Consider the following 25145-nt stretch of genomic DNA (forward strand, 5'->3'; position numbering starts at 1 on the left):
ATACGTCCACATTGGTTTCGCTATGTGGACGATATTTTCCTACTCTGGAAAGATACTGAAGAATCACTGAAAACATTTATTGAATATTTGAATTCATCAAATCAAATTTCAGTTGCAATATCATCCAAGGATTTTTCAATTCTTGGACATAAAAGTTTTGAAAAATGACAAAGGAGGGTTCGATACTGTACTATACTCTAAACCCACGGATCGGAATAATTTATTATTATATCCAAGTCATCATGCTCCACATATCTTTAAAAGTATACCGAAAAGTCATTTCATTCGTACAAAACGGATAACTCAAACAAATCATAATTATGAGAAGCAGAAAAGTGTTGTCATTAAAAAATTCCTAGATCGGGGATATCCGAAAAAAATGATTAGTAATATAGAAAAAGAAGTAGACTAAATTCCCAGAGATTCCCTTCTAGACTAGAAAAATTTAAAAAACGAATGATCACCCAATGTATATAGGAACTTATAACAGTCATAATTTTTGATTAAAAAAACTATTTTTTACTACATGATAAAAAATATGGAATACTCTTTAAACAAAAACCTAATTTTTCATATAGAAAAAGGAAATCAATAGGTAATAGATTAATCAAAGGTGACATAAAAATACAAAAGAAAGATCAACAGACTTTTTTGGCCACAAGCAAAAAGGGAACATTTCCATGTTTATCCTGTATGAATTGCAATCAGATCATAAAAGGAAATACAATAAATCATCCTAGAAAAGGATACGATATACCTATGTACCATTATGCTACATGTTTGACTAAAAAGGTCATTTATGGCATTAGATGTCATTGCAGCATGTGGTACATAGGACAGACAAAAAGAGAAATCCGAATATGGGCTCATGCACACTCCTATGATATGATCATATGAGTGCAGGACAAAAGTCCCGCGGGCAGCCCGATGCGCACAGTATCATAGTAACCTATGATGATGTGTGCTCCCGTTTGCACCATGTATGCCGCTCCAGGACATATGGCCCGCTCACGAACCGTATGTCTCGGTGGGCATACGGTCGTGTGCATGAGCCCTAAGGCTTAATGAGCATAGATCAAGCATTAAAAGATTTATGGAGGATGTGGATAAAAACTACACTACTGCAACACTGTAGCGAAAGAAAACACAAATGGAATGAGTTAAAAGGATTCCGGCAGGTAGTTCCATCCGGCAATCCGGACGCAAACTGATGGCATTTGTCAGACAGATCCGGATGTGGATCTGTCTGACAAATGCAGTGAAATACCGGATCCATCTTTCCGGTGTCACCCAGAAAAAACGGATCCGGTATAAATTTTTTTGCATTGTTAAAGGTCTGCGCATGCGCAGAACTGGAAAGCCGGATCCGTTTTGCCAGAACACTTAATGCCGTATCAGACAGTAATACACTTCAATGTAAATTAATGCCGGATCTGGCATTCCGGTAAGTGTTCAGCATTTTTGGCCGGAGAGAAAACTGCAGCATGCTGCGGTATTTTCTCTGGCCAAAATACATAAGAGGGACTGAACTGATGCATCCTGATGCATGCTGAACGGATTGTTCACCGGCATTCAGAATGCATTAGGATAAAACTGATCCGTTTTTTTTACGGTATTGAGCTCCTGTGACGGAACTCTATACCGGAAAATAAAAACGCTAATGTGAAAGTACCCTAGGGACTGAAAGTGCAAGCACTTCATAAAAAGTGAGTAGCATTTTTTCCTCACTGATACATTGTACTGAGATTACGGACATAGAGTCGGAGTGAGACTCAGGTCGGTTGTTATCCACTAGTGGGAGTAATCTGATTATTTGTAGTCCCAGTTTTCACCTAGGAGGTGGTGATATTATCTGTGGACATGTGATTAAATGTCACAAAAATCTAAGTAATAGTGTTACGTTTTATTTTTCTGCATCCTGTTTACCCTCACCTATTGAAATGCCGCCATTTTTTCTTTTAACACCTTAAGGAACGTGGCATTTTTCACCTTAACCCCTTCCCGCAATATCACGTACATGTACGTGGGGGAATGTGGTGCCTTACCGCATTCCCACACGCATGTACGTGATGCGGTTACACTGTCACCGCACGGAGCGATGCGCTGACAGTTCAGTGAAGCTGGAACATGGGGGTTGCTAGGCAACCAGTGACGCCGGCGGGAACAAATCACAGCGCTCACTGGCCGGCGATTACTACAGACGGACCAATCATAGTGCATTGACGCTGTTTAGGCAGGAACTATGTGTACTCTCCTTCTCTGATCGTCCCAATTCCTGTCAGAGAAGGAGTTTACTGTCAAAATCCACACACCACAGAGTATTAACCCCCTCAGTGCCGAAACGCTGCTCTTCTGTGCCCCAATCAGTGACACGGATCAGTTCTGTGCCTCATCTGTCATCAGCCATCATCAGTTCTGTGCCTCATCCCCTGCCTCACACATAATTAACCCTTTCAGTGCCGATTTGCCACTCTTCTGTGCCTGATTTGCCCCAGTCAGTGACTGATCAGTCCTGTCATCATCACCCCATCCAGACACTTGTCACCCCAAACTGTCCGTCCGTCAAGACACCTGTCACTCTAGCTGGTCTGTCCGTCAAGACACCTGTCACTCCAGCCTGTCCGTCCGTCAAGACACCTGTCACTCCAGCCTGTCCGTCCGTCAAGACACCTGTCACTCCAGTCTGTCCATCCATCAAGACACCTGTAACTCCAGTCTGTCCATCCATCAAGACACCTGTCACTCCAACCTGTCCGTCCTTTAAGACAACTGTCACTCCATTCTGTATGTCCGTCAAGACACCTGTCACTCCAGTCTGTCCATCCATCAAGACACCTGTAACTACAGTCTGTCGGTCCATCAAGACACCTGTCACTCCAGTCTGTCCATCCATCAAGACACCTGTCACTCCAGTCTGTATGTCCGTCAAGACACCTGTCACTCCAGCCTGTCTGTCAAGACACCTGTCACTCCAGCCTGTCCGTCCGTCAAGACACCTGTCACTCCAGCCTGTCCGTCCTTTAAGACACCTCTCACTCCAGTCTGTATGTCCGTCAAGACACCTGTCACTCCAGCCTGTCTGTCAAGACACCTGTCACTCCAGCCTGTCCGTCCTTTAAGACACCTGTCACTCCAGTCTGTATGTCCGTCAAGACACCTGTCACTCCAGTCTGTATGTCCGTCAAGACACCTGTCACTCCAGCCTGTCTGTCAAGACACCTGTCACTCCAGCCTGTCCGTCCTTTAAGACAACTGTCACTCCATTCTGTATGTCCGTCAAGACACCTGTCACTCCAGTCTGTCCATCCATCAAGACACCTGTAACTACAGTCTGTCGGTCCATCAAGACACCTGTCACTCCAGTCTGTCCATCCATCAAGACACCTGTCACTCCAGTCTGTATGTCCGTCAAGACACCTGTCACTCCAGCCTGTCTGTCAAGACACCTGTCACTCCAGCCTGTCCGTCCGTCAAGACACCTGTCACTCCAGCCTGTCCGTCCTTTAAGACACCTCTCACTCCAGTCTGTATGTCCGTCAAGACACCTGTCACTCCAGCCTGTCTGTCAAGACACCTGTCACTCCAGCCTGTCCGTCCTTTAAGACACCTGTCACTCCAGTCTGTATGTCCGTCAAGACACCTGTCACTCCAGCCTGTCCGTCCGTCAAGACACCTGTCACTCCAGCCTGTCCGTCCGTCAAGACACCTGTCACTCCAGTCTGTCCATCCATCAAGACACCTGTAACTCCAGTCTGTCCATCCATCAAGACACCTGTCACTCCAGCCTGTCCGTCCGTCAAGACACCTGTCACTCCAACCTGTCCGTCCTTTAAGACACCTGTCACTCCATTCTGTATGTCCGTCAAGACACCTGTCACTCCAGTCTGTCCATCCATCAAGACACCTGTAACTACAGTCTGTCGGTCCATCAAGACACCTGTCACTCCAGCCTGTCCGTCCGTCAAGACACCTGTCACTCCAACCTGTCCGTCCTATAAGACACCTGTCACTCCAGTCTGTATGTCCGTCAAGACACCTGTCACTCCAGCCTGTCTGTCAAGACACCTGTCACTCCAGCCTGTCCGTCCTTTAAGACACCTGTCACTCCAGTCTGTATGTCCATCAAGACACCTGTCACTCCAGCCTGTCTGTCTGTCAAGACACCTGTCACTCCAGCCTGTCTGTCTGTCAAGACACCTGTCACTCCAGCCTGTCTGTCTGTCAAGACACCTGTCACTCCAGCCTGTCTGTCTGTCAAGACACCTGTCACTCCAGCCTGTCTGTCTGTCTGTCAAGACACCTGTCACTCCAGCTGTTCTGTCTGTTGAGACACCTGTTACTCAAGCCTGTCCGTCTGTTAAGACACATGTCACTCCAGCCTGTCCATCCGTCAACACACCTGTCACTTTAGTATGTCCATCCGTCAAGACACCTGTCACTCCAGCCTGTCCGTCCATCAAGACACCTCTCAGTCCAGTCTGTACGTCCGTCAAGACAACTGTCACTCCAGCCTGTTCGTCCGTCAAGACACCTGTCACTCCAGTCTGTATGTTTGCCAAGACACTTATCACTCCAGCCTATATGTCCGTCAAGACACCTGTCACTCCAGCCTGTACGTCCGTCAAGACACCTGTCACTCCAGCCTGTCCATCCGTCAAGACACCTGTCACTTCAGCCTGTTCGTCCATAAAGACACCTGTCACTTCAGACTGTCTGTCAGTCAAGACACCTGTCACTCCAGTCTGTCCATCCATCAAGACACCTGTAACTCCAGTCTGTCGGTCCATCAAGACACCTGTCACTCCAGCCTGTCCATCCGTCAAGTCACCTGTCACACCAGCCTGTCCGTCCTTCAAGACACCTGTCACACACTCCCAAGTTACATAAAAAAAAATTACCCTGTCACCAGAGGTTGCAATAACGCCTGTACAAGCGTCATAGATGCTTGTTCAGGCCATTTTACTCCTTTTCATCAGCGCAGTAAGCACTGTGAATGGCACAGGCAGCTGCTCCCAGAAACAACCAATAACAAAGCTCCGTACATCAAGGAGCTTCGTTATTGGTCGGTTTGAACGGGCTGCCGACGATTGAGCATGCTGCTCTGTAGTGAGGGGGAAGAGTCTAGCAGCGGCACACGATCCTTACTGGATGGCGCCTGGTGGGGTTAGGGGTCTTGGTGAGCAGTTGGCTTGAGCGGGGGTCATAGCTCTGAGAACCCCGCTAATCTCTATAACCAGGAGTCTGAAGCCTCAGCCGAACGCTGCTTCTCCTCCCTGCTGAGTGCAGTACTGAAGACGACCTCAATAGAAAACCTATGGGACAGTCTTCACTACTGCGCTGGTTATACTGTTCAGCAGGGGTGTTAAAAAAAAAAAAAAAAAAGTGGTTTCTTTTCAATGTTAGACAGGGGACCTGCCTGGAGTTTTTCAGCCCCTGGGTGGGTGTGGGGGAGCATGCTGTGTTTTTTTTTTTTTTCTGTCTAAGGCCTCATGCACACAGCCGGTGCCGATATTGCGACCTGCAAACAGCGGGTCTGCAATATAAGGGCACCAGCCATGTGCTCACCGCATCATGGATGCAGATCCATTCGCTTGATGGTCCGGTGTGTAACGGAGGCACAGAAGCACTGCGGAGTGCTTCCATGGGGTTTATCTCTGTGCCTCCGCACCGCAGGGGTGCGGACGGATTACAGACCCATTCAAGTTGAATGGGTCTAGATCCGTCTGCGGAATCTGCACGGATGTTTCCTGTGTATTGGGGACTGCAAATTGGACACTCCATGCAACCGTTGGGTTGTACAGAGTGGTATTAGGGCACCCACAGACTTCTAATAAGTCGGGCAGCCTAGGGTCCAGAGTGAATGCATAGCAGGTTATTATAGCCAAGTACAGCCCAATATGGTGGATCCTCCCTGTAATTTATCCCTTGGCTATCATAACCTGCTGTGCATTCACTCCAGATCCCTCCCAGGGGCTTAGTAACCCTATGCTGGAGGAGGGAAGCAATGTTATTTCACATGGCACTGTTAGAGAAACTGACGGGAGGGGTCGTTATTTACATTTGACTGTATGTTGGAGAAGCTGATAGGAGGGGGTGGTTATTTACATGGGACTGTATGTTGGAGAAGCTGACAGGAGGGGTGATTATTTACATGGGACTGTATGTTGGAGAAGCTGATAGGAGGGGGTGGTTATTTACATGGGACTGTATGTTGGAGAAGCTGACAGGAGGGGTGATTATTTACATGGGACTGTATGTTGTTGTTGTGCTCTGTTAAATGAGCAGACCAACGAAAATAACGAAAGTGCTGGATCGGGCACGTAACTGACAGGAACAGAGCTGAGCAGACTCCACTGACTATAATGGAGTCTGTTCAGTTCTTGTCTTTTTATCAAAGTCCTTTAAGGCTTTTTTTGTCTGATCTTTCTGACAGAATCTGCAACTGAGGCCCTGAACGGAGCCTCCAACGCAGATGTAAGCAAGTGTAGGCCTATGTATTATGTATTTGAATTGCTGCAAATTTCGTACTCCTTCTTGGCTAAAAATACTCCTCAAAAATGGTAAGAGGAGTATTTTTACTCTTCCTGAAAAAATGTAGTGCGACCTCTGCTGGTCACTATGTGTGCCATCCTCCTGTGTGTACATACTCGTGTCCTGTCCTTGAGTCTCCTATGCCCCATGTGGATTTGTGCGACCTATAACTGTAAAATAATACATTAATTAACCCCTTTTCTGCCCCAATAAGGATATTGGCACTACTCTGTGCCCCATACTGTGCTCTGTGACCCTGTATATAATTTTCAGCCTCCTGGGGCTCATCGCAAGCCATCTGTGCTACCTGTGACACCTGTCAATAACTGCCAAGTGACTCAGGGAGTTTTTATTCTAAAGGATATACAGGTTTTTAGTTCGCTGTTCTATTAAACAAAAAAATAAAATAAAAATGACTAAACGACTTTTCACTGCTGAAGAGGCATATGCTATACTTTTGAGGACAGTGACTCCAACAGTGGAGATGAAGTGACATTTTTAGTTTCATCTTCCTCAGATGATTCATCTGATGATGAACCCCCTCGTAGGTGTCCTAGGGGTAGTGCGCAGTCGCAGCCCAGTACAAGTGACTTTTCATGGATCCCCACAGATAACTATGTGCCCCAGGTGCCTAAATTTACAGCCACGCTAGGCATCAATGTAGATACCACAGGTTTCAGTGAAATACATTTTTCCAATTATTCTTTACTGATGACCTAATTAACTTGATGGTGGAACAAACAAATATATATGCAGAGCAATTTATTGCCTACCATCCGGACAGTTATATGGCAAGGATCCACAAATGGACCACTACCAACACGACTAAAATGCTAAAGTTTTGGGGACTTCTCCTAAGCATGGGCATTATAAAAAAAACAACAATACGTTCGTATTGGAACAAAGATATTCTTTATCACACCCCTCTTTACTGTCTTGCCATGCCCCGTGCCCATTTCTAAGCTATTCTAAGATTTCTATACTTCAGCAATAATAATGAATGCCCACCCCCAAGCGACCCCAGTTATGACAGACTCTTTAAAATTAGGCCAGTGGTTGACCACGACAATTCCAAAATTGGTCAAGTATGTACCCCCAAAAATGCCTTTCAGTGGATGAATTATTGGTCCACTTCAAAGGCCGATTACATTTCCACCAGTACCTGCGCAATAAAAGGGCTAGGTATGGTGTGAAGTTGCTGTACCACAGATACCATCTATATTTGGACAACTTTTACAATAGTGCCCTCTCATGAAGTGCCTTGCAGTCAGAGGCATAGGCACATGTGGCACAATTAGACGAAATCAAAAAGGGCTCCCTAAATCCTTTATAGACCAGACAGTGCGCCATGGGGAAAGCAGGGCTGTTTGCTCTGAAAATTTTATGTTGCAAAAATACAAGTACAAACTGGATGTTCTTGTGTTAACTACCATCCATACAACTCAATCCACCCCAGTCCCAGTGCAAGGAACCACAGAGCAGAACACCAAGCCTGTGTGTATCCAGGATTATGACCAGTTCATGGGCGGAGTGGATCTTTCAGACCAGGTACTACAGCCCTACAGTGCCTTAAGAAAATCTAGGGTGCGGTACAAAAAATTAACTATAGACCAAACCCAAATATCACTATATAATGCCTTTGTCATCAATAGAACAGCTGGGCATGGAAGGACCTTCTTGGAATTTAGGAACAAATAATAAAAAATAGATTTTTGGCGTCCGGGAAGGAGAGGCCAGTATTTCAGTCAGCAGTGCTTCTGGGGTCTCAAGAATAATACATGGGCAGCATTTCCCTTGAGTACTTCCCCCCACAGAAAAAAAAGGCGACCCCAAAAGGTGTCGAGTTTGCTCGGTTAGAGGGATTAGGAAAGACACCACTCACTACTGTCAGACCTGCCCCTCTAAACCCAGTCCTCTGCATTGGAGAGTGCTTTCAATTTTATCACACCTCCACTGATATCCATTAAGTCCATTTCATTAATTTCTTAATTAATCCATGGGAAGACATTTTCAGTTTATTTTTAGTACATTTTTCCATTTGGCAATCCAATAATAGCCCCCCTAAAAAAAAAAAAATTCCCATTATACCCCTAGATGAATACATTGAAGGGTGCCATTTTATGTTCTGGCACCCCTAGAACCTCATTGCGACATGGTGCTTGAAAATTATTCCAGCAAAATCTGCCCTCCAAAAGCCACACAGTGTTCCTCCCATTCTGAGCCCCGCTGTGTGCTCATACAGCACTTGACAACCACATATGGGGTGTTGCTGTATTTAGGAGAAAATGTGTACCAGATTATGAGGTGCATTTTCTCCAGATACCCCTTGTTAAAATGAAACATTTGGGCCTAAAGCGAGATATTCTTGTAAAATATGAAATTTTTAATTTTTACTGCCAAGTGTTTCTAAATTCTATGAAACGGATATTGGGCCAAAGTACTCAGTGCACCCCTTGAAAAATTCCTTCAAGGTGTATTTTCCATAATGCAGTCACTTTTTTTTTTTTTCAATGTTGGGGTGCCTCAGTGTGTCTTCAAATGCGACATGGTGTCTGAAAATTATTCCAGCAAAATCTGCCCTCCAAAATACACACTGTGTTCCTCCCATTCTGAGCCCCGCTGTGTGCCCATACAGCACTTTACAACTACATATGGGGTGTTGCCGTATTCAGGAGAAAATGGGTAACAGATTATGGGGTACATTTTATCCTGATACCAATTTTGGGCCTAAATCGAGATGTTCTTGTAAAATATGACATTTTTCATTTTCACTGCCAAGTGTTTGTAAATTCTATGAAAGGGCTATTGGGCCAAAGTGCTCAGTGTATCCCTTGAAAAATTCCTTGGGGGGTGTATTTTCCATAATGGGGTCACTTTTGTTTTTTTTTCACTCTTGGGGTGCCTCAGTGTGTCTTCAAATGCAACATGGTACCTGAAGATTATTCCAGCAAAATCAGACTTACAAAAGCCATACAGTGTTCCTCCCATTCTGAGCTCGACTGTGTGCCCATATAGCACTTTATGACCATATACATGGGGTGTTTCTGTAAACTTAAAAATCAGGGAAACGAATATTGAGATTTATTTTGCTGTTAACTCATGCTGGGTTGCAGGAAAAAATTGATCAAAATGGAAAAATCTGCACAAAAAGTAAAAAATTAAAAAATTAATCTCCACTTTCCTTTAATTCTGGTGGAACACTTAAAGGGTTAACAAAGTTTGTAAAATCAGTTTTGAATAACCAGAGGGGTGTAGTCTTGAAAATGGGGTCATTTATGGGTGGTTTCTACTATGAGTCCCACAAAGTGACTTTATAACTGAACTGGTCCTTAAAAAAGTGGGTTTTGGAAATGTTCTGAAACATTTTTACATTTGCTTCTAAATTTCTAAGCCTTCTAACGTCCTAAAAAAATAAAACAACATTTACAAAATGATGCAAACATGAAGTAGACATATGGGGAATGTAAAGTAATAACTATTTTGTGAGGTACCAGTATCTGTCAGAAAACCAGAGAAATTCAAATTTAGAAAATTGAGAATTTTTTAAAAATATATTGACTCGAATTTATCAAAAACATGAAGTACAATGTGTCACTAGAAAACAATCTGAGAATGGCTTGGATAAGTAAAAGTGTTCCAAAGTTATTACCACATAAGGTGAAACATGTCAGATTTGAAAAATGTGGCTTGGTCCTGAAGGTAGAAACTGGCTTGGTCTTGAAGGGGTTAAGGGCCCTTTTACATGGGCAAAGGATATGGATACTTATCAGGAACGATTGTTCTTTCAAACACTTGACAAATGCCTCATGTGAAAGTGACTCGGATCACCCTACAGACAAGCTTGTTTGTCGGGTGATCACATCTCTCACGTGGCAAGAAAAATAATTTTCTGTGGCCAGCACATCGGCTTGTGTTTGCTGCCAACAAACGAGGAATCTGTACAGGGATGAAGAATCATAGAAACGATCATTCATGGCCGGTCACCGCTGCATGTAATGCAGATAATGAGTGCACAGTGATCAGGAATTTCCTCATTCCCCATCAGTGCTGAATGATGCCATCTAAGGCATGGGTAACATTAGGCAAACCTACCCAAAAAATGGCAATTTAGTAGGTACTTTGAATACATTAAAGGGGTTATCCAGGAAATAATATCCACAAGATCGGTCATCAATATAACATCGGAAGGGATCCAAGTCCTGGCACCCCCGCTGATCAGCTGTTTTGGGAAGTTGCGGCGCTCACTGGTGTTCTGGTAAGCACGGCGGCCTCCTGGGTGCTTACCAAGCACAGCACCATATATCATATAGTGGCAGTGCTTGGTACTTCCCAAGCCATGTGACATCACCGTACATCGGTCACATGACCTAGTTGCAGCTCAGCCCCATTCAAGTCAGTGGGGTTGAGCAGCAACTAGGTCATGTGGCCGATGTACGGTGATGTCACATGGCTTGGGAAGAGGTCTCTTCTAACAGCTGATCGGCGGTGTTCCTGGCTGATCTGATATTGAGGATAGGTCATCAATATTAATTCCCGGATAAAGCACTTTGTTTTGTGTTGACTTCATTTCTTTTTATAATATATTCCAGATTAAACTAATATTAAAGATGCGCATAAAATATATCAGCTGGGAGAAAGGAATATCATTAGCACTTGTCTTCATAGAATTCAGATGAAAACGTCAGCCTCAAGGAATTTGTGAAGTGTGAGAACACCAGAGGGAAAATATTTAGGCTAAACAGCAGTTTCACTTTTGTGCCAAAACAGTTTTTTCAGCTAATTCCGTGACACAGACCCAAAAAAAGTACACTGGACTATACATTCTACAGGGAAGATTTATCATCTCCCTTGCGACTGAAAAATGGCATTTAAAAGCCGCAGACTATGTGTTTGCAAATTTTTATCTGCGCCTTTTCAAAAAATTGAAGCACACCTTCTGGATTTACGCTGTCCTCACAACTTTCCCTAAAGGGGGGGGGGGGGGGGGGGGATGGTAAGAGCAGGAAGGGGGCGCGGCCAGCTGCTCTAACAAAATTATCTTAATTTGTGCCAATTTTCTGCACTGAGCTGTCGTAGATTTCTGTTTAGGTGCACACGACTGCAGGAGGAGGCGTCTAATTTATGACGAAGCTTGTGCCTCATCATAAATACTATCTTTATTTTTCTATAGTATCTTTGGACAGTCAGATTTGAAAATCCTGGCAATGAGCAGCATCCTGCAGAAAACTGCTATCCGGTATTGTGCCCTCTGTATATATAATTTAAAGGGGTTGTGGTAAGTTATGATGACAAGCTGATCGCTTGGGGGCTAACAGTTGCGACCACCACCGTTTCCGAGAATGGGGGTCCCTTTCCCCCCATTCTAATGGAGCGGCAGGTGGTGCATGTCCACTGCCGCTCTATTCATCCTATATGGGAGTGCAGGAGATACATGTACAGCACTTGGCCATCTCTGGCGCTCCCATAGAGAAGGAATGGAGCGGCAGTGCGCATGCACAATCTAACGCTGCATCAAAAAGAGAGAATGGGATGCCCATTCTTGGGAACGGTGGGGGTCTCAGTGGACGGACCCCCAGCAATCCGCAAGTCATCCCTTATTCTGTGGATAGTGGATAACTTACAAACTTGGCAAAATCCCTCTAAGCCACAGGATACGCCATGCAAATATTATAGGGGAACCCAACCCATAAAGCAGAATTTTAGTAAAGAAGTTGCTGTGCATGTATTCTCTCTTCAGATGTCTATGGGAGTTAAACAGCCAACTACTGATAGATCAGGCTCCTAGAGGTGGGACCCTACCTAACAAAAATGTACTAATATCTAAGAACATAGAATTAGAGGAGAATAAAAGTGAATTTTTTTCTGGCCTTAACGAAAGACCTCTGGGTCATGAAAGGATTACAAACATGTTTTCACATCTTTAGGAGTTGTTGCCAAAGCTAATAAGATAATGGGTTGTATAGATGCCCGTGATGAGAACATAGTCTTACCACTTTACAAATCACTGGTCAGACCACACATGGAGTACTGTGTACAGTTCTGGGCTCCTGTGAACAAGGCAGACATAGCAGAGCTGGAGAGGGTCCAGAGGAGGGTAACTAAAGTAATAACTGGAATGGGTGGTCTTCTACAGTACCCAGAAAAATTATCAAAATTAGGGTTATTTCATTTACATAAAAAGGGACTGAAAGGAGATCTAATAACTATGTATAAATATATCAGGGGTCAGTTCAGAGATCTCTCCCATCATCTATTTATCCCCAGGACTGTGACTGTGACGAGGGGACATCCTCTGCGTCTGGAGGAAAGAAGGTTTGTACACAAACATAGAAGAGGATTCTTTACGGTAAGAGCAGTGAGACTATGGAACTCCCTGCCTGAGGAGGTGGCTTAGCCATTATATAAATTTTACAACTTTCTAATAACACTTAGCGTTTCAGTTCCTCACCGTTTTCAACATATTAACTTGCTATCAGTGACCCATACATTATCCTCCTCTCAGGTGACAAGTGGATACAATGGTGTCCAGTCTAGGCACTGCTATGTGAACTACACACATCAGTATCTGCACAAACCTCTCTGCTGGTTTGCTACAATGTATCAGTCTGGATGGTATTTTGCCATTTCTAAAATGGGGCCAAAGCTTTTTACATGGGGTCATCAGGCAGCGCGCCCCTACCAACCAGTCCATCTCACAATACTCTGGGCTACAGCTCAAGGCATATTTAGCACTGAGTAGAGACATTTGGCAGCATTCAAAACATACCTTTCTATCTCTTATCTACATATTAATCAGAATGTTGTTAAAATATATTAAACTACGTTATCTTTAGCAAGGCAACAGTACAAAAACAGATGAAGACTGAACACTGCCTCATCAATATTAACTATGCATGCTTGACAATAATTAATATCATAACGTCAAATATCAGAGCATTTTGAGATTCACAGAAAGCCTCTTGGCACAAAAAATGCAAATCCCCCCCCCCCCCTCCATATTAGCGAGAAAGCTGCGTGTGATTTTGACCAAAAAATTGGGTTATCACAGGTCATTCATTTTGCTGACTTAATTTCTCATGCTAAAAAATACAAATGTTAATGCTGATTTGAATCACTGGGAATTTCAGCTAATGCAAAACAGCTGGAAGAAAATGTAAATGAGCTGCGTACAAGAGACACAAGTGCAATAGTCTGAGGAGTTCCCCCTGCTCCATATATTCCTGCTACTCTACTTCAATCAAGAGGAAAATTGACATGCAATCATCCGTGCGCTTGATGAAAGTGCAGAAAGAATAGGCCAGAGATGATATTTAACCTGTGTTTCACCATGCCCTGGGACTGGCAGAAGTGGTTAAAAAACCGGGCATAGTACAAGTGCATCACAGCGTGCTCCTTTCCTCCAATGTACAGATCAACAGGCATCCAGAAGTCAGCTAAAGATTTGTCAAACGGCCTGAAAAATACAAAACAAAAACAAAAAACACGTTTTAAATTAATTTCACTACACAGCACAATTCCAGTAACTCGCTACTCATGGTTTGGACACCCGAAAAATCTGTCATGGTATACAAAACTGCCCCACGCTTAAAGGGCATCTAACATCCCAAATTTCTGACATGTCAAAAGCTTTGATTGGTGACGGTCTGAACGCTGAGCCCCCCTGATTGCTGAAACAAGGTAAGCACACCTGTCTATATAGGCTGTGATTAATCTCTTACTCGTTAAAGGGGTTGTAAGACCGCCAAGCCAACATGAATTAATGGCTGGAATGCATTTAAAATACAGAAAAAAAAAATCCTCATCTCTTGCAAACAGCTCCGTTCCAGTACATGACCGCTGCTGGCCACAGATTGTCTGCTCTGGTCACATACTGGCAACTAGTAAGCAAAACTGGTCGGGACTGACGGAACATTTGCATTACATTAGTAGGACATAGACGAGGTAATTTTTATAATCAACTTTGCGTTTCTTTTTATTTTCTTTCAGAAACCAGATAACCCCTTTAAAGGAGTTTTCCAAGTGTTTGGATAGGTCATCAGTATCTGATCTGTGGGGGTCTGTCATCCAGGACCCCCAGCGATCTGCTGTGTGAGAAGGCAGTGGCGCTGGTAGTAGCACCACAGCCTTCTCTAGCTTTTCCTAGGCCGTGTGACGTAAGCTTCATCAATCACATGGGCTAGGCGCAGTGCAGCCCCACTGGGTCTGAGCTGCAATACCAGGCATAGCCGCTATACAATGTACGGCGCTGTGCTTGGCAAGCAGAGAGAAGGCTAGGATGCTACTGCCAGTGCCAGCTGATTGGCAGGTGCCCAACTGATCAGATACTGATGATCTAAGCAGAGGATAGATCATCAGTACAAATGGACGAGAAGAAAAACTAAAGAATAACAATCTACATCTCCCAGCAACCATCAGAGAAAAACACATTGTATCCGAATGCCTTCTGTTTGTCACGCAAGCCCCATTCTTTTCTATTGGGCCAGGGCTGCATGAAAAATGGGCAATATACAGTAGAACATCCTACGATTTTTTTTCTGAACGCAGAGATGTGTGAAAACTGAAATGAGCGGGTCAGAATTCAGTCTGGACCCTTTCTTTTAGGTGATATCAAATCCTGCTATTCCAGCTGTTGTTTTATGCAGCTCTGTGCAGGTCTACGCTCAGGTAATAAGCCTGGCTACCTAGACAGAAGAAAATGTGTAATTACAACATGTAATTAGTCCCACCAGTAATAGAAGCCTTGATTTAGCAGAACAATAAAAATTGATTGACAACCATTAGCAACAACTGAAGCTAAAATGTAAAGACGTATTCAGAACATTTTAGCTTTAAACAATGTGATATAATGATGCTCCACTAAGGCTTTTTTTTTTGGAGACCAGAAGGAAACTGACTAAATGGAAGAAATGCCATAAAATACAAAACACATTACTCACCTTATAAATACACTGCCGCTCCAGTCCCCTCACTTTACTGCAGAGATGAAGAGGCCATTTATCCATGTGACCACTGCAGCCATTTGTTGGCCCCAGCACACAAGACCACTGCACTGAAGCCAGTGATTGGTTGCTGTGGTCGAGGGGGTAGAACAACTTCTCATCGCTACAGCATGTTAAACAAAAAAAGGTGGGAACCAAAATATCATGATAGTGGTACAGTGTCTACTTATAGACAACTGGCATGACTGGTGGTTTCAGTCAGGGAATGGCGGATCAAGTTTTCAGCAGAGTGACGTATTGGGTCAGAAGTGTCCAATGTTGCCATTTTATACTCTTTCCACAAAAAAAATAATAATCTCATCCCATGGAAACTCATTTAAAGTCTGGGCTACGTGGAGCGATTGTGGTGCAACTGATTGATTTTAACTATAAATAGTCTCTATGTAGCCCAGACCTTATGGGTACGTCTACAGGGGACGGAAATACTCGGGATTTGCATGTGGAAAATCCACAGCATCTTACAATACTAATAAAGTGGATGACATTTTAAGACACCTCATCTACTCACTGCAAAAAATATCCACATGCAAACCGACATGCTAGGAATTTCCATTGCGGATATCACCCTTTGCAATGCATAGGGTGAAATGTACAATAAAAACTGCAAGAAGTCGGCTGCAGAATTTCCTGCTTGGTGTGGCTGTACCACAAGGTTGCTCTTCACTAGCTTTTGAACCAAGTGTCAGGAGTGTACTGTAAAGGAATATGAATTTTATGGGACATATTTTAAATTCTCATTTTTGGAATCCACTCCTAGTTTTTAACAAATTGCATCAAAATGGCACGTGTGAAAGCATCTTAAGAGTAACAGATTAATCAACAGCGACTTGCTGATGGCTTCAAGGGAACAACCAAAGACTTCTGTACAAAGCATAATATAAAGGAGGAGCAGGAAAATAAGTGATAACAAGCAAGCTATGTGATGTAGTTATATACTCCTCAACACTGAAATTGCAACACCAAGAAGGACACACCCTAAGGTTATGCAAATCGGGAAATAGCAGGTGACACTAAGATCTGCTGATGATCACATCTTCAAGCACCTAGGTGTGACATGTGGGAGAGGCATAAAAGCCAGATTGAAAGCAAAGTTTTTTAGCCACATGAAACCTCAAAAATCGGATCAAGTTATGTAGGATGATTGTGTGGTGGATCCTGTTCGTCGATGTGCCAGTTATCGCTACTTGTTACAAACTGAGAGGGACAGAATCCTTAAACTGAGAGACCTTGGTTTATCACTCTGGTAGATGGCTATGTGCCTAGGCTAAGATTTCAGCACTGTTCAATGTTGTGTGTCCAGATGGTTGGGAGAACAACAACGAACTGAAATGACAGCAGGAGGTGCTGATTGATGATTTGATTAGAAGAATAGAGCATAGCGATCCATTCTGTACTGCAAGTTAAACTGGACATCACATCCCAAGCCTAGGGCGGCAAACGGTGTCTACACAAACCATCATAAGGAGTTTCCACGATATTGGGCTACAAGCCAGATGTCCAGCTATAGTTGTGCCATTGACCTCACACCACCGCATTCAAAGGCTATCATGGGGAACAGCAAGACAGCAATGGAATGGAGGTCTATCCTCTTTAACGATGAGTCCCACATTTGTTTTGGATGCATTGATAGCCATAGATTGATCTGGAGACCATGTGGGCAACACCATGCAGAGGCCTTCACAAGAGAACATCACACCAGTCCTATTCCTGTGATTATGTTGTAAAATGACATAATGTATGCCAACCGGTACCCTCTAGTCTTCATTTCAGGTACACTACCAGCTCGGCGTTACATTGATTTGGTCGTGGAACCAGTGGTACAGCTATTTTACCAAAGTGTCTCAGAAGCTGTTTTTCAACAGGGCAATGCCAGGTGGCATGTGCTCACGCTACTGTGAGGAGCCTGTATGGCCTGCAGCATCTCCAGGCTTGTTTCCCACGAATTACATTGAAGACATCATTGGTCAGCAGTGGATCTTGATTATTTGCATGCCCCAGTGCATTCAGGGTGGCAGAAAATTATTCAGCCAACCATTATTAACCTTACTGATAGCATGTCAAGACATGTAAGTGCATGTATATCTGTACATGGTACTCATACTCATTACTGGATAAATCGAGATGTTTTGAACATGTTGTTTCTATCGTTTGCATATCATTAACATGTCTATCAATCATGTGATACTGTAATTCCATGACTTCCTTTTTGATACTGCAATTTCTATGTTGAGGAGTGTGGTAGTAATGTGTCTCCGATTAACTTGGAAGATAACTCTGGGGAAAAACCCATCAAGGTAGATGACTGCTTCCATTCACTGACAGTTAATATACCTTTTAGAATTCTGAGGATCTGTGTATTTCAAATAATACCAAGCAGAGTCAACAAAAGTATCCATTGTATCTGTCTCTCTCATGGCTGCTCCGGCACACCTAAAAAACAGGTTGGATATGTGAACTTTGTTACCTTGGTACATTATTAAAGAATTTTTATGCTATTCTTGATTCAGCTCTTTACAACTTTTTACACTGTTGTATCAGCAGTTTTATACTATTTTTTGCCTATCTGACTATTGAATGTTTTATACCAACCCAATTCAATGCAGGTTCCAGAAAGGCAAATGATACAAATACAGATTTGGCAAATCTTCCAAAGCCCTGTCTATTTGGACGTGAATCTTGTATAGAAATAACCTGAATCTACTATTAAATAGTCAGTTTGCATATTAGTGTCTAGAAAATGTACGAGCAATTAGGATGAATTTTACTAAACTTTTAAATACCTATCACTTTGTACATTCAAATGCATGCAAGTAAAAGTATCTGATCCATGGCTGCCTCCACTTGATGTATGCTAAAATAAATAAGCTGGCTGTAAAAGTAAGAACTTAACTCAGTAACCCACACATATTCCTTATGCAGTGATAACATTAGTTTTTTTTTTAGCAATTCGGAAGTAATGATAGCCATCCAGTCTTGGTGGTGACAACTTGATAATGAGAATAATACCAGAGAACTGCTCCTTATGAAAAGGGATTATCATGTTTCCATTAGTCTAATGCTGAATTTACATGCAGCGGTCGAGCACACAACAAGCGTTCCTTCCTGACAACTGCCTGCCTGTCAGTGGAGGTGAAGCACTGAATCTACATGCAGTGATCACCTCCACAGTATGAGGACAAGCGATGGCTACAGCTATTGATCGTCCTCATACAAAGAACAGTAATTGTTCCTGGGCAGCAGACTGGACTGTTTGCACAGTACGATCTGCTGTTCAGAAACAATGATTGAGGTGTCCACGTGAACGACTGTTTCACCTGATGAACGAGTGTTTTGCTTGTTCATGGGGTGATCTGCGGCACCTTTACACTGGCAGAATATTAGGAATGAATGGTCAGAGGAATATTTGTCCCTGATAAATTGCCCGACAATCGGGTCGTGTAAACCCGCTTTAAGGTTCTGTTAGTAGTGTAGTTATTACCTTGGACATTTGCAGTTTATCCAGTCTGAAACAGTTGATAAGGGAGATGACCCCTTCCCTGTAAAGTTAGACACTGTAGGCAAGACAACTGGTAGGTCATCATAAGGCACAGGGACTGTGCCACAGGATGAACAGTGGATAATGGGTATAGGAGTACCCCAATAACGCTGCCTTGATATCAGCCAATCTCTCAGTTTGGAACTGGTCAGATGACCTCCAATCCCTTCGTCTTGAGCTTGCTTGGTTATGGCGTGGAAGGCAGAATTTCTTGGCAGTCCTGTAAACTAAACATTACAAGAGGTTAATAACTAAACGAGGACCTATCGCCAAATGCTAAATTTAATGAAGGTATTGCCCTAACATTTTCTTAGACTTTTATTTCGATACTGACATCAAAAGCAGTCACTATGTGTTCAAATAACTTTGCCCCAATGTTAATGGTGTGCTGTTTGCTCCCAATCGTGCTGGTAAACAAGATGCAGCTTTTGCCAGCTCCTTTCAACACTTGTAAGCCACCAAATTTTACAAAACTCACTCTTTTTCCTTAATTTGCAGAATCGTGTTATTTATGGCAAGATTTTAGGGAGGTACTTCCAGAGTCGGTATCATTTACATACAAGACGCATGCCGATCATATCGTTATTATACAGCTTATGTTTAACTCATGGTGACAGTTGTGGTAATGTGAACAGAAGAATATATGGTAAAGTCCTGGAAGGGGTGTATATCTCACCGGTATAAGATCTTACTTACCTCAACTGGGTGAGGTAAGTAAGATCCAGGATGGTGCTGGCTTTAGCAAACATAGGAGCTGAAGCTATTTTCTTTAGTAATTCATGGGCTGGATTTTATTGGACTGGGGAAGGTAGGTTTGGTAGTGGGACCTCCCCAGTCCACCCCATTCCAGGGCGTGTTTTCCCCTAACCTGAGGGATCTCCAGCGGTAGTCATCTGGGATCCTTAAGGGGAAATAAAACATCTCAGGCTGTCAGTCTAGAGAGTGATGTCTGGAGACAAGTCCAGGAAGCTGGCTGCCGTCCTGACTAAGAAAAGCCTGATGCTCAGTGTGACCTGTGTTTAATAAGCGAGCCAGATACTGACCTGTATTAGTTAGTGCTCAGACGAGCAGGATTTTGTTTTGCAGTTTTTGCCAGAAATGTAAAGGCTATTTATTTTGCTGTTTGTACCACAATAAAGTGGAACCTTATCTGAACTTTATCCTGTTGTCTGCACAAGAATTTGTCATCGCCCCGCCCTGCTTGAGAGAGCAACCCCTGATACAGTGTAAGGTGTGGAGAGACCACTAATAACTGTTTCGTAGTACTGAACATGAGTAGGGATGAGCCGTCTGTTTTCAGTTATGCAGGAGTACATAACGGAATTGCCAGAAATCCCGAACACAGAACTTCAAATCATGAAGTTCGCTCATCCCTAAACATGACACTTCAGGTGCCTTATCACCACTGCTTCTAGCTCACCTAGTTACTAAAGCCTGTATTACACTGGTAGATTTTCTGCCAGATGACTGCTAACGAGCATTCCTAGTAAAGCTCATTAGCGATTATATGGCAGTGTAATACTGTCGCCAATTACCCAATGAAAAAGCAAGCACTCATTCAGCATGCTGAAAGATCACAATTTGCAGGCGGCAGACCGTGCTGTCTAATTACAGTCTGCTGCCGGCAAATAACTAGAAAGCATGTGGACAAGCAATGGCATAACGATGCTTCTCCCCATGCTGTGGAGGAGATCACTGCATGTAATAGCAGTGGTCTCCTCCACTAGCAAGCAGGCGATTGTTGGGAAGGAATGTTTCGTTCCCGACAATCACCTGTAGAATCGGGCTGTGTAATACAGCCCTAACTTTGGACAGTTGGTTTAATTATCATCTAGTCTTGTCTGGTGGATTAGGGTGGAGTACTGTGGTGGACCCTATTTAAAGCCAAGCCTAATTTCAGTGTGGGCCAGATATACAGTTTATCATGTGCTCTTCCGCCCAGATACTGTTTCTTTGTTTTCTTGTTCTGTGCTTTCTGATATTTGCAGTTTCACAGATTCTAGTGTGTTTACTGGAATCCGTACATGTAGTTGCTTTGCTTGTAATGTGTTTATTACTGTACTCTTGCATGGTTCTGAATGTTCCTCTTTTGAAATCAGACAGGGTCAAGTTCAGTATTGCTCTATTTCTTTTCATCCACCATCTACCTGTATGCAATACATCTGCCATCCACTGCACTGCTGGATCAACTGCTCTTTCCATGACCCTCAACGTTCAGGTCCTGACATGCACCAGTAAATTTAAGTGTCTTGTTTTCTGCCAGTATAGACATGTGCTCTATTTATATGTTTTTTTGCGACCGTTTGTTGTTATCTGTAAGTTCTGGGGGTTATTTGAGTGTCATGAACCACTGGTAGGATGTGGCAGTGATGTAAGTGAAGTCCAGCTCTGCAGTCTTGTGCACAACCAGCATTGTTTTGTAGTTAAAGGGATTCTGTCACCAGATTTAACCCTATTAAGCAAGCTGACATTAGCGATCCGCTAATGTCAGCTAAACCTAACTAGCCTATTCCTACTTTTATCTATGCCCCCGTTATGCCTAAAATCTAACTTTTATAATATGCTAATTAGTCTCTAGTTGCGCGGGGGGGGGGGGGGGTTGTTCCTGCGCTCTGGTGAAATCTCACGCGGTTCACAGTTTGGCGCAGGCGCGGTGAGGAAGCTCTGGCAGCCTGCGAGCGTCTTTCCCTCACCGCGCCGAATGCTGAACGGTGTGAGATTTCACCAGAGCACAGGGCTGGCAGACAGATGCGAGCGCTGCCTGGCCCTGTCAATTAGGACTTGGAGGGAGGCGACAAAGGTGGGAGAACGGAGCCTCTAGGAGCAGGAACAACGCCCCGCCGCTCCTAGAGGCTAATTAGCATATTATAAAAGTTAGATTTCTGGCATAACGGGTGCAGAGATAAAAGTAGGAATAGGCTAATTAGGTTTAGCTGACATTAGCACATCGCTAATGTCAGCTAGCTTAAAAGGGTTAAATCTAGTGACAGAATCCCTTTAAGTGTTGAACCCTGTCATCCTTGGGGCCAAATAAAGGACCATTTACATAGTGTTTCATTCACTAAAACATTTGTTAATATTATATTATATATTATACGTATCTCAAACCTATGATTCACATACCTTTGCTGAATTTGTTATTCTCTCTGTACCATCTTCAAGTGTTTCTAGAACCCTGGCATAAGAAATACCCAATGTATCCGCTAAAGTGGCATCTTCCAGATTTGTACTCGGTATTCCTGTAAATGGGAATAACAGTAAAATACCAAAATGAGGAAAATGACTGGTCTACAAACCCAGATACAGGGTTCTTATAATTCACTGAGTAACATTGCTGTTATGATATTCATGAACTCATCACACATCCTCAACCTTTTATACCTTGTAAGCCACGTTTAATTTTGAGTGAAGCTCAGAAGCCACATTCAGTTAAAAATGTTAATATATTATACATGGAGAACACACAAAATCATGTGGTTTCAATTTACAGATAAATCTTTCAGTTGAAAATCTGATATACTGGCTCCATTCTGGATATATTATTAAAGAGGACCTGTTCCGGAATCAGTGAAGAAGGTATATAGGTTTTCAGTTCTGTGAGGACGGATGTCATAACCCAGGGCCCCAATGGAGAGCCACTGGATGGAAACCACGTCATTAACTAGAAAATTACTAAGAAATAAAACAAACTTTATTGAACAGTTTCAGATACATTGCTTTAACTTACCAATTTTACAGTCGAGGTATCCCTCGAACTCACATTTTGCAGAGATGATAAGTGGGACCTCTTGTTTAGTGAACAGATTTACAGCTGACACGCGAGTGAGACAATCTGCAATAACATACCAGAGGAGTAACAGTTGGTATTAAAAATACTATTTCACTCGTATATATCTCGCCAGTGAATGTGGTCCCATAATTTTGCGGGCAGTATAAAGGAATCAGTACAGTTTATTCAATTTGTAATTAGAAAATGGCCTACTGGAATACTAGTGAGACCGCATAGACATTTTATAACAAATATACTAATTTAAAGGACATCTGTAAGTAAATTTGTACTTGCTGGAGGAGCCGGCCCCCGGCGCCCGCCTCTTAGCTAATTTATTCACTTCACTTGCCTCTGTGTAATCTCGCACAGGCGCACTGGCAGAGGAATCGTTGAGCGAAGTGCGCATGCGCTGTCTTACAGCGCACCTCGTTCGACGATGCCTCTGCCAGTTGCGCCTGTGCGAAATTACACAGAAGCAAGTGAAGTGAATAAATTAGCTAGGAGGCGGCGCTGGGCGGGGAGCGGATCTGTGGTGGATGACACTTAGGGGGATCTGTGGTGGATGACACTTAGGGGGATCTGTGGTGGATGACACTTAGGGGGATCTGTGGTGGATGACACTTAGGGGGATCTGTGGTGGATGACACTTAGGGGGATCTGTGGTGGATGACACTTAGGGGGATCTGTGGTGGATGACACTTAGGGGGATCTGTGGTGGATGACACTTAGGGGGATCTGTGGTGGATGACACTTAGGGGGATCTGTGGTGGATGACACTTAGGGGGATCTGTGGTGGATGACACTTAGGGGGATCTGTGGTGGATGACACTTAGGGGGGATCTGTGGTGGATGACACTTAGGGGGGATCTGTGGTGGATGACACTTAGGGGGGATCTGTGGTGGATGACACTTAGGGGGGATCTGTGGTGGATGACACTTAGGGGGGATCTGTGGTGGATGACACTTAGGGGGGATCTGTGGTGGATGACACTTAGGGGGGGATCTGTGGTGGATGACACTTAGGGGGGATCTGTGGTGGATGACACTTAGGGGGGATCTGTGGTGGATGACACTTAGGGGGGATCTGTGGTGGATGACACTTAGGGGGGATCTGTGGTGGATGACACTTATGGGGGATCTGTGGATGACACTTATGGGGGATCTGTGGATGACACTTATGGGGGATCTGTGGATGACACTTATGGGGGATCTGTGGATGACACTTATGGGGGATCTGTGGTTGACACTTATGGGGGATCTGTGGTTGACACTTATGGGGGATCTGCGGATGACACTTATGGGGGATCTGTGGATGACACTTATGGGGGATCTGTGGATGACACTTATGGGGGATCTGTGGATGACACTTATGGGGGATCTGTGGTTGACACTTATGGGGGATCTGTGGTTGACACTTATGGGGGATCTGCGGATGACACTTATGGGGGATCTGTGGATGACACTTATGGGGGATCTGTGGATGACACTTATGGGGATCTGTGGATGACATGGTATGTAGCTGGAGGGAGAAAACGTGGCCTTACCACAATGAAGGGTACAGTCTATAAATAGGTGGGCAACAAAAAAGGGGCGGGTCAAAGGGCGTGGTCAATAGGCAGAGTCAAGGGGGGCGGCAAAATTTGCTTTTGCCTAGGGTGGCAAAAATCCTTGCACCAGTCCTGGTTGAACGCATCTGTGTTGGTCCCATGGTCATATGTGCCCGCATTGCTGAGAAAAATGATGCAAATGAGCAACCTGTGTGAAGGGCCCCCGATTACTCCATCAGGGCAGTGATCATGGGACAGCCCCAGTCTATTTTTCAGCACTTTCACTGACAATCTGCACTGGATGCAGAGATCTCTATTCTGGTCCTTGCACTGAACAAGTGTCACTGACATCTCATAAATTGCAGTCCAAAAGCTTAGAAGAAACAGCGCATCCCCTGTATGAACAGACTACTGCGCATGTAAGCCAAAACCAGAAGTCTGTGCTGTAAACTTCCGGGCCCTGGGCAGTGAGCTTAGTTATAGAGAGAAAACGGCAAAAATTAACATAAAATGTATTTGGAGCTTAGAACACTATTAGGGGTAGGATATGATTGAATATTTTGATTTTAGGTACCAGAAAACCCCTTAAATAAACCTGTCTGCAATGTTATTTATGCAAATTAGCACTGTACCAAAAGGAAGAGACTGTCTCTTTTTATAGGTAGTCATTACTCAAGGCTTAAAGGGATTATCCAATAGTACAAATACCCTCACAATGCTAGGCCCCTCCCATGGATGATACTTACCCAGACCCCGGCACCTGC

The 25145-nt window shown here is 43.7% G+C and overlaps 1 protein-coding gene across 2 annotated transcripts in view; it reads right to left on the minus strand.

Annotated features, from left to right (window-relative positions):
• LARS2 (leucyl-tRNA synthetase 2, mitochondrial) overlaps nt 1-25145 on the minus strand; it is a 220434-nt gene that overhangs the window by 53809 nt on the left and 141480 nt on the right. For both annotated transcript variants that reach the window (XM_040432868.1, XM_040432867.1), the window contains exons 10-14: nt 22793-22897; nt 22189-22304; nt 19009-19292; nt 17862-17960; nt 13847-13984 (exon numbers count right to left, since the gene is read on the minus strand). In XM_040432868.1, the coding sequence (XP_040288802.1) occupies nt 13847-13984; nt 17862-17960; nt 19009-19292; nt 22189-22304; nt 22793-22897 (742 nt within the window). The remainder of the gene's footprint in view (nt 1-13846; nt 13985-17861; nt 17961-19008; nt 19293-22188; nt 22305-22792; nt 22898-25145) is intronic.

The sequence above is a fragment of the Bufo bufo genome, chromosome 5 (assembly GCF_905171765.1).
Source record: "Bufo bufo chromosome 5, aBufBuf1.1, whole genome shotgun sequence".
NCBI classification, from domain to species: Eukaryota; Metazoa; Chordata; class Amphibia; order Anura; family Bufonidae; genus Bufo; species Bufo bufo.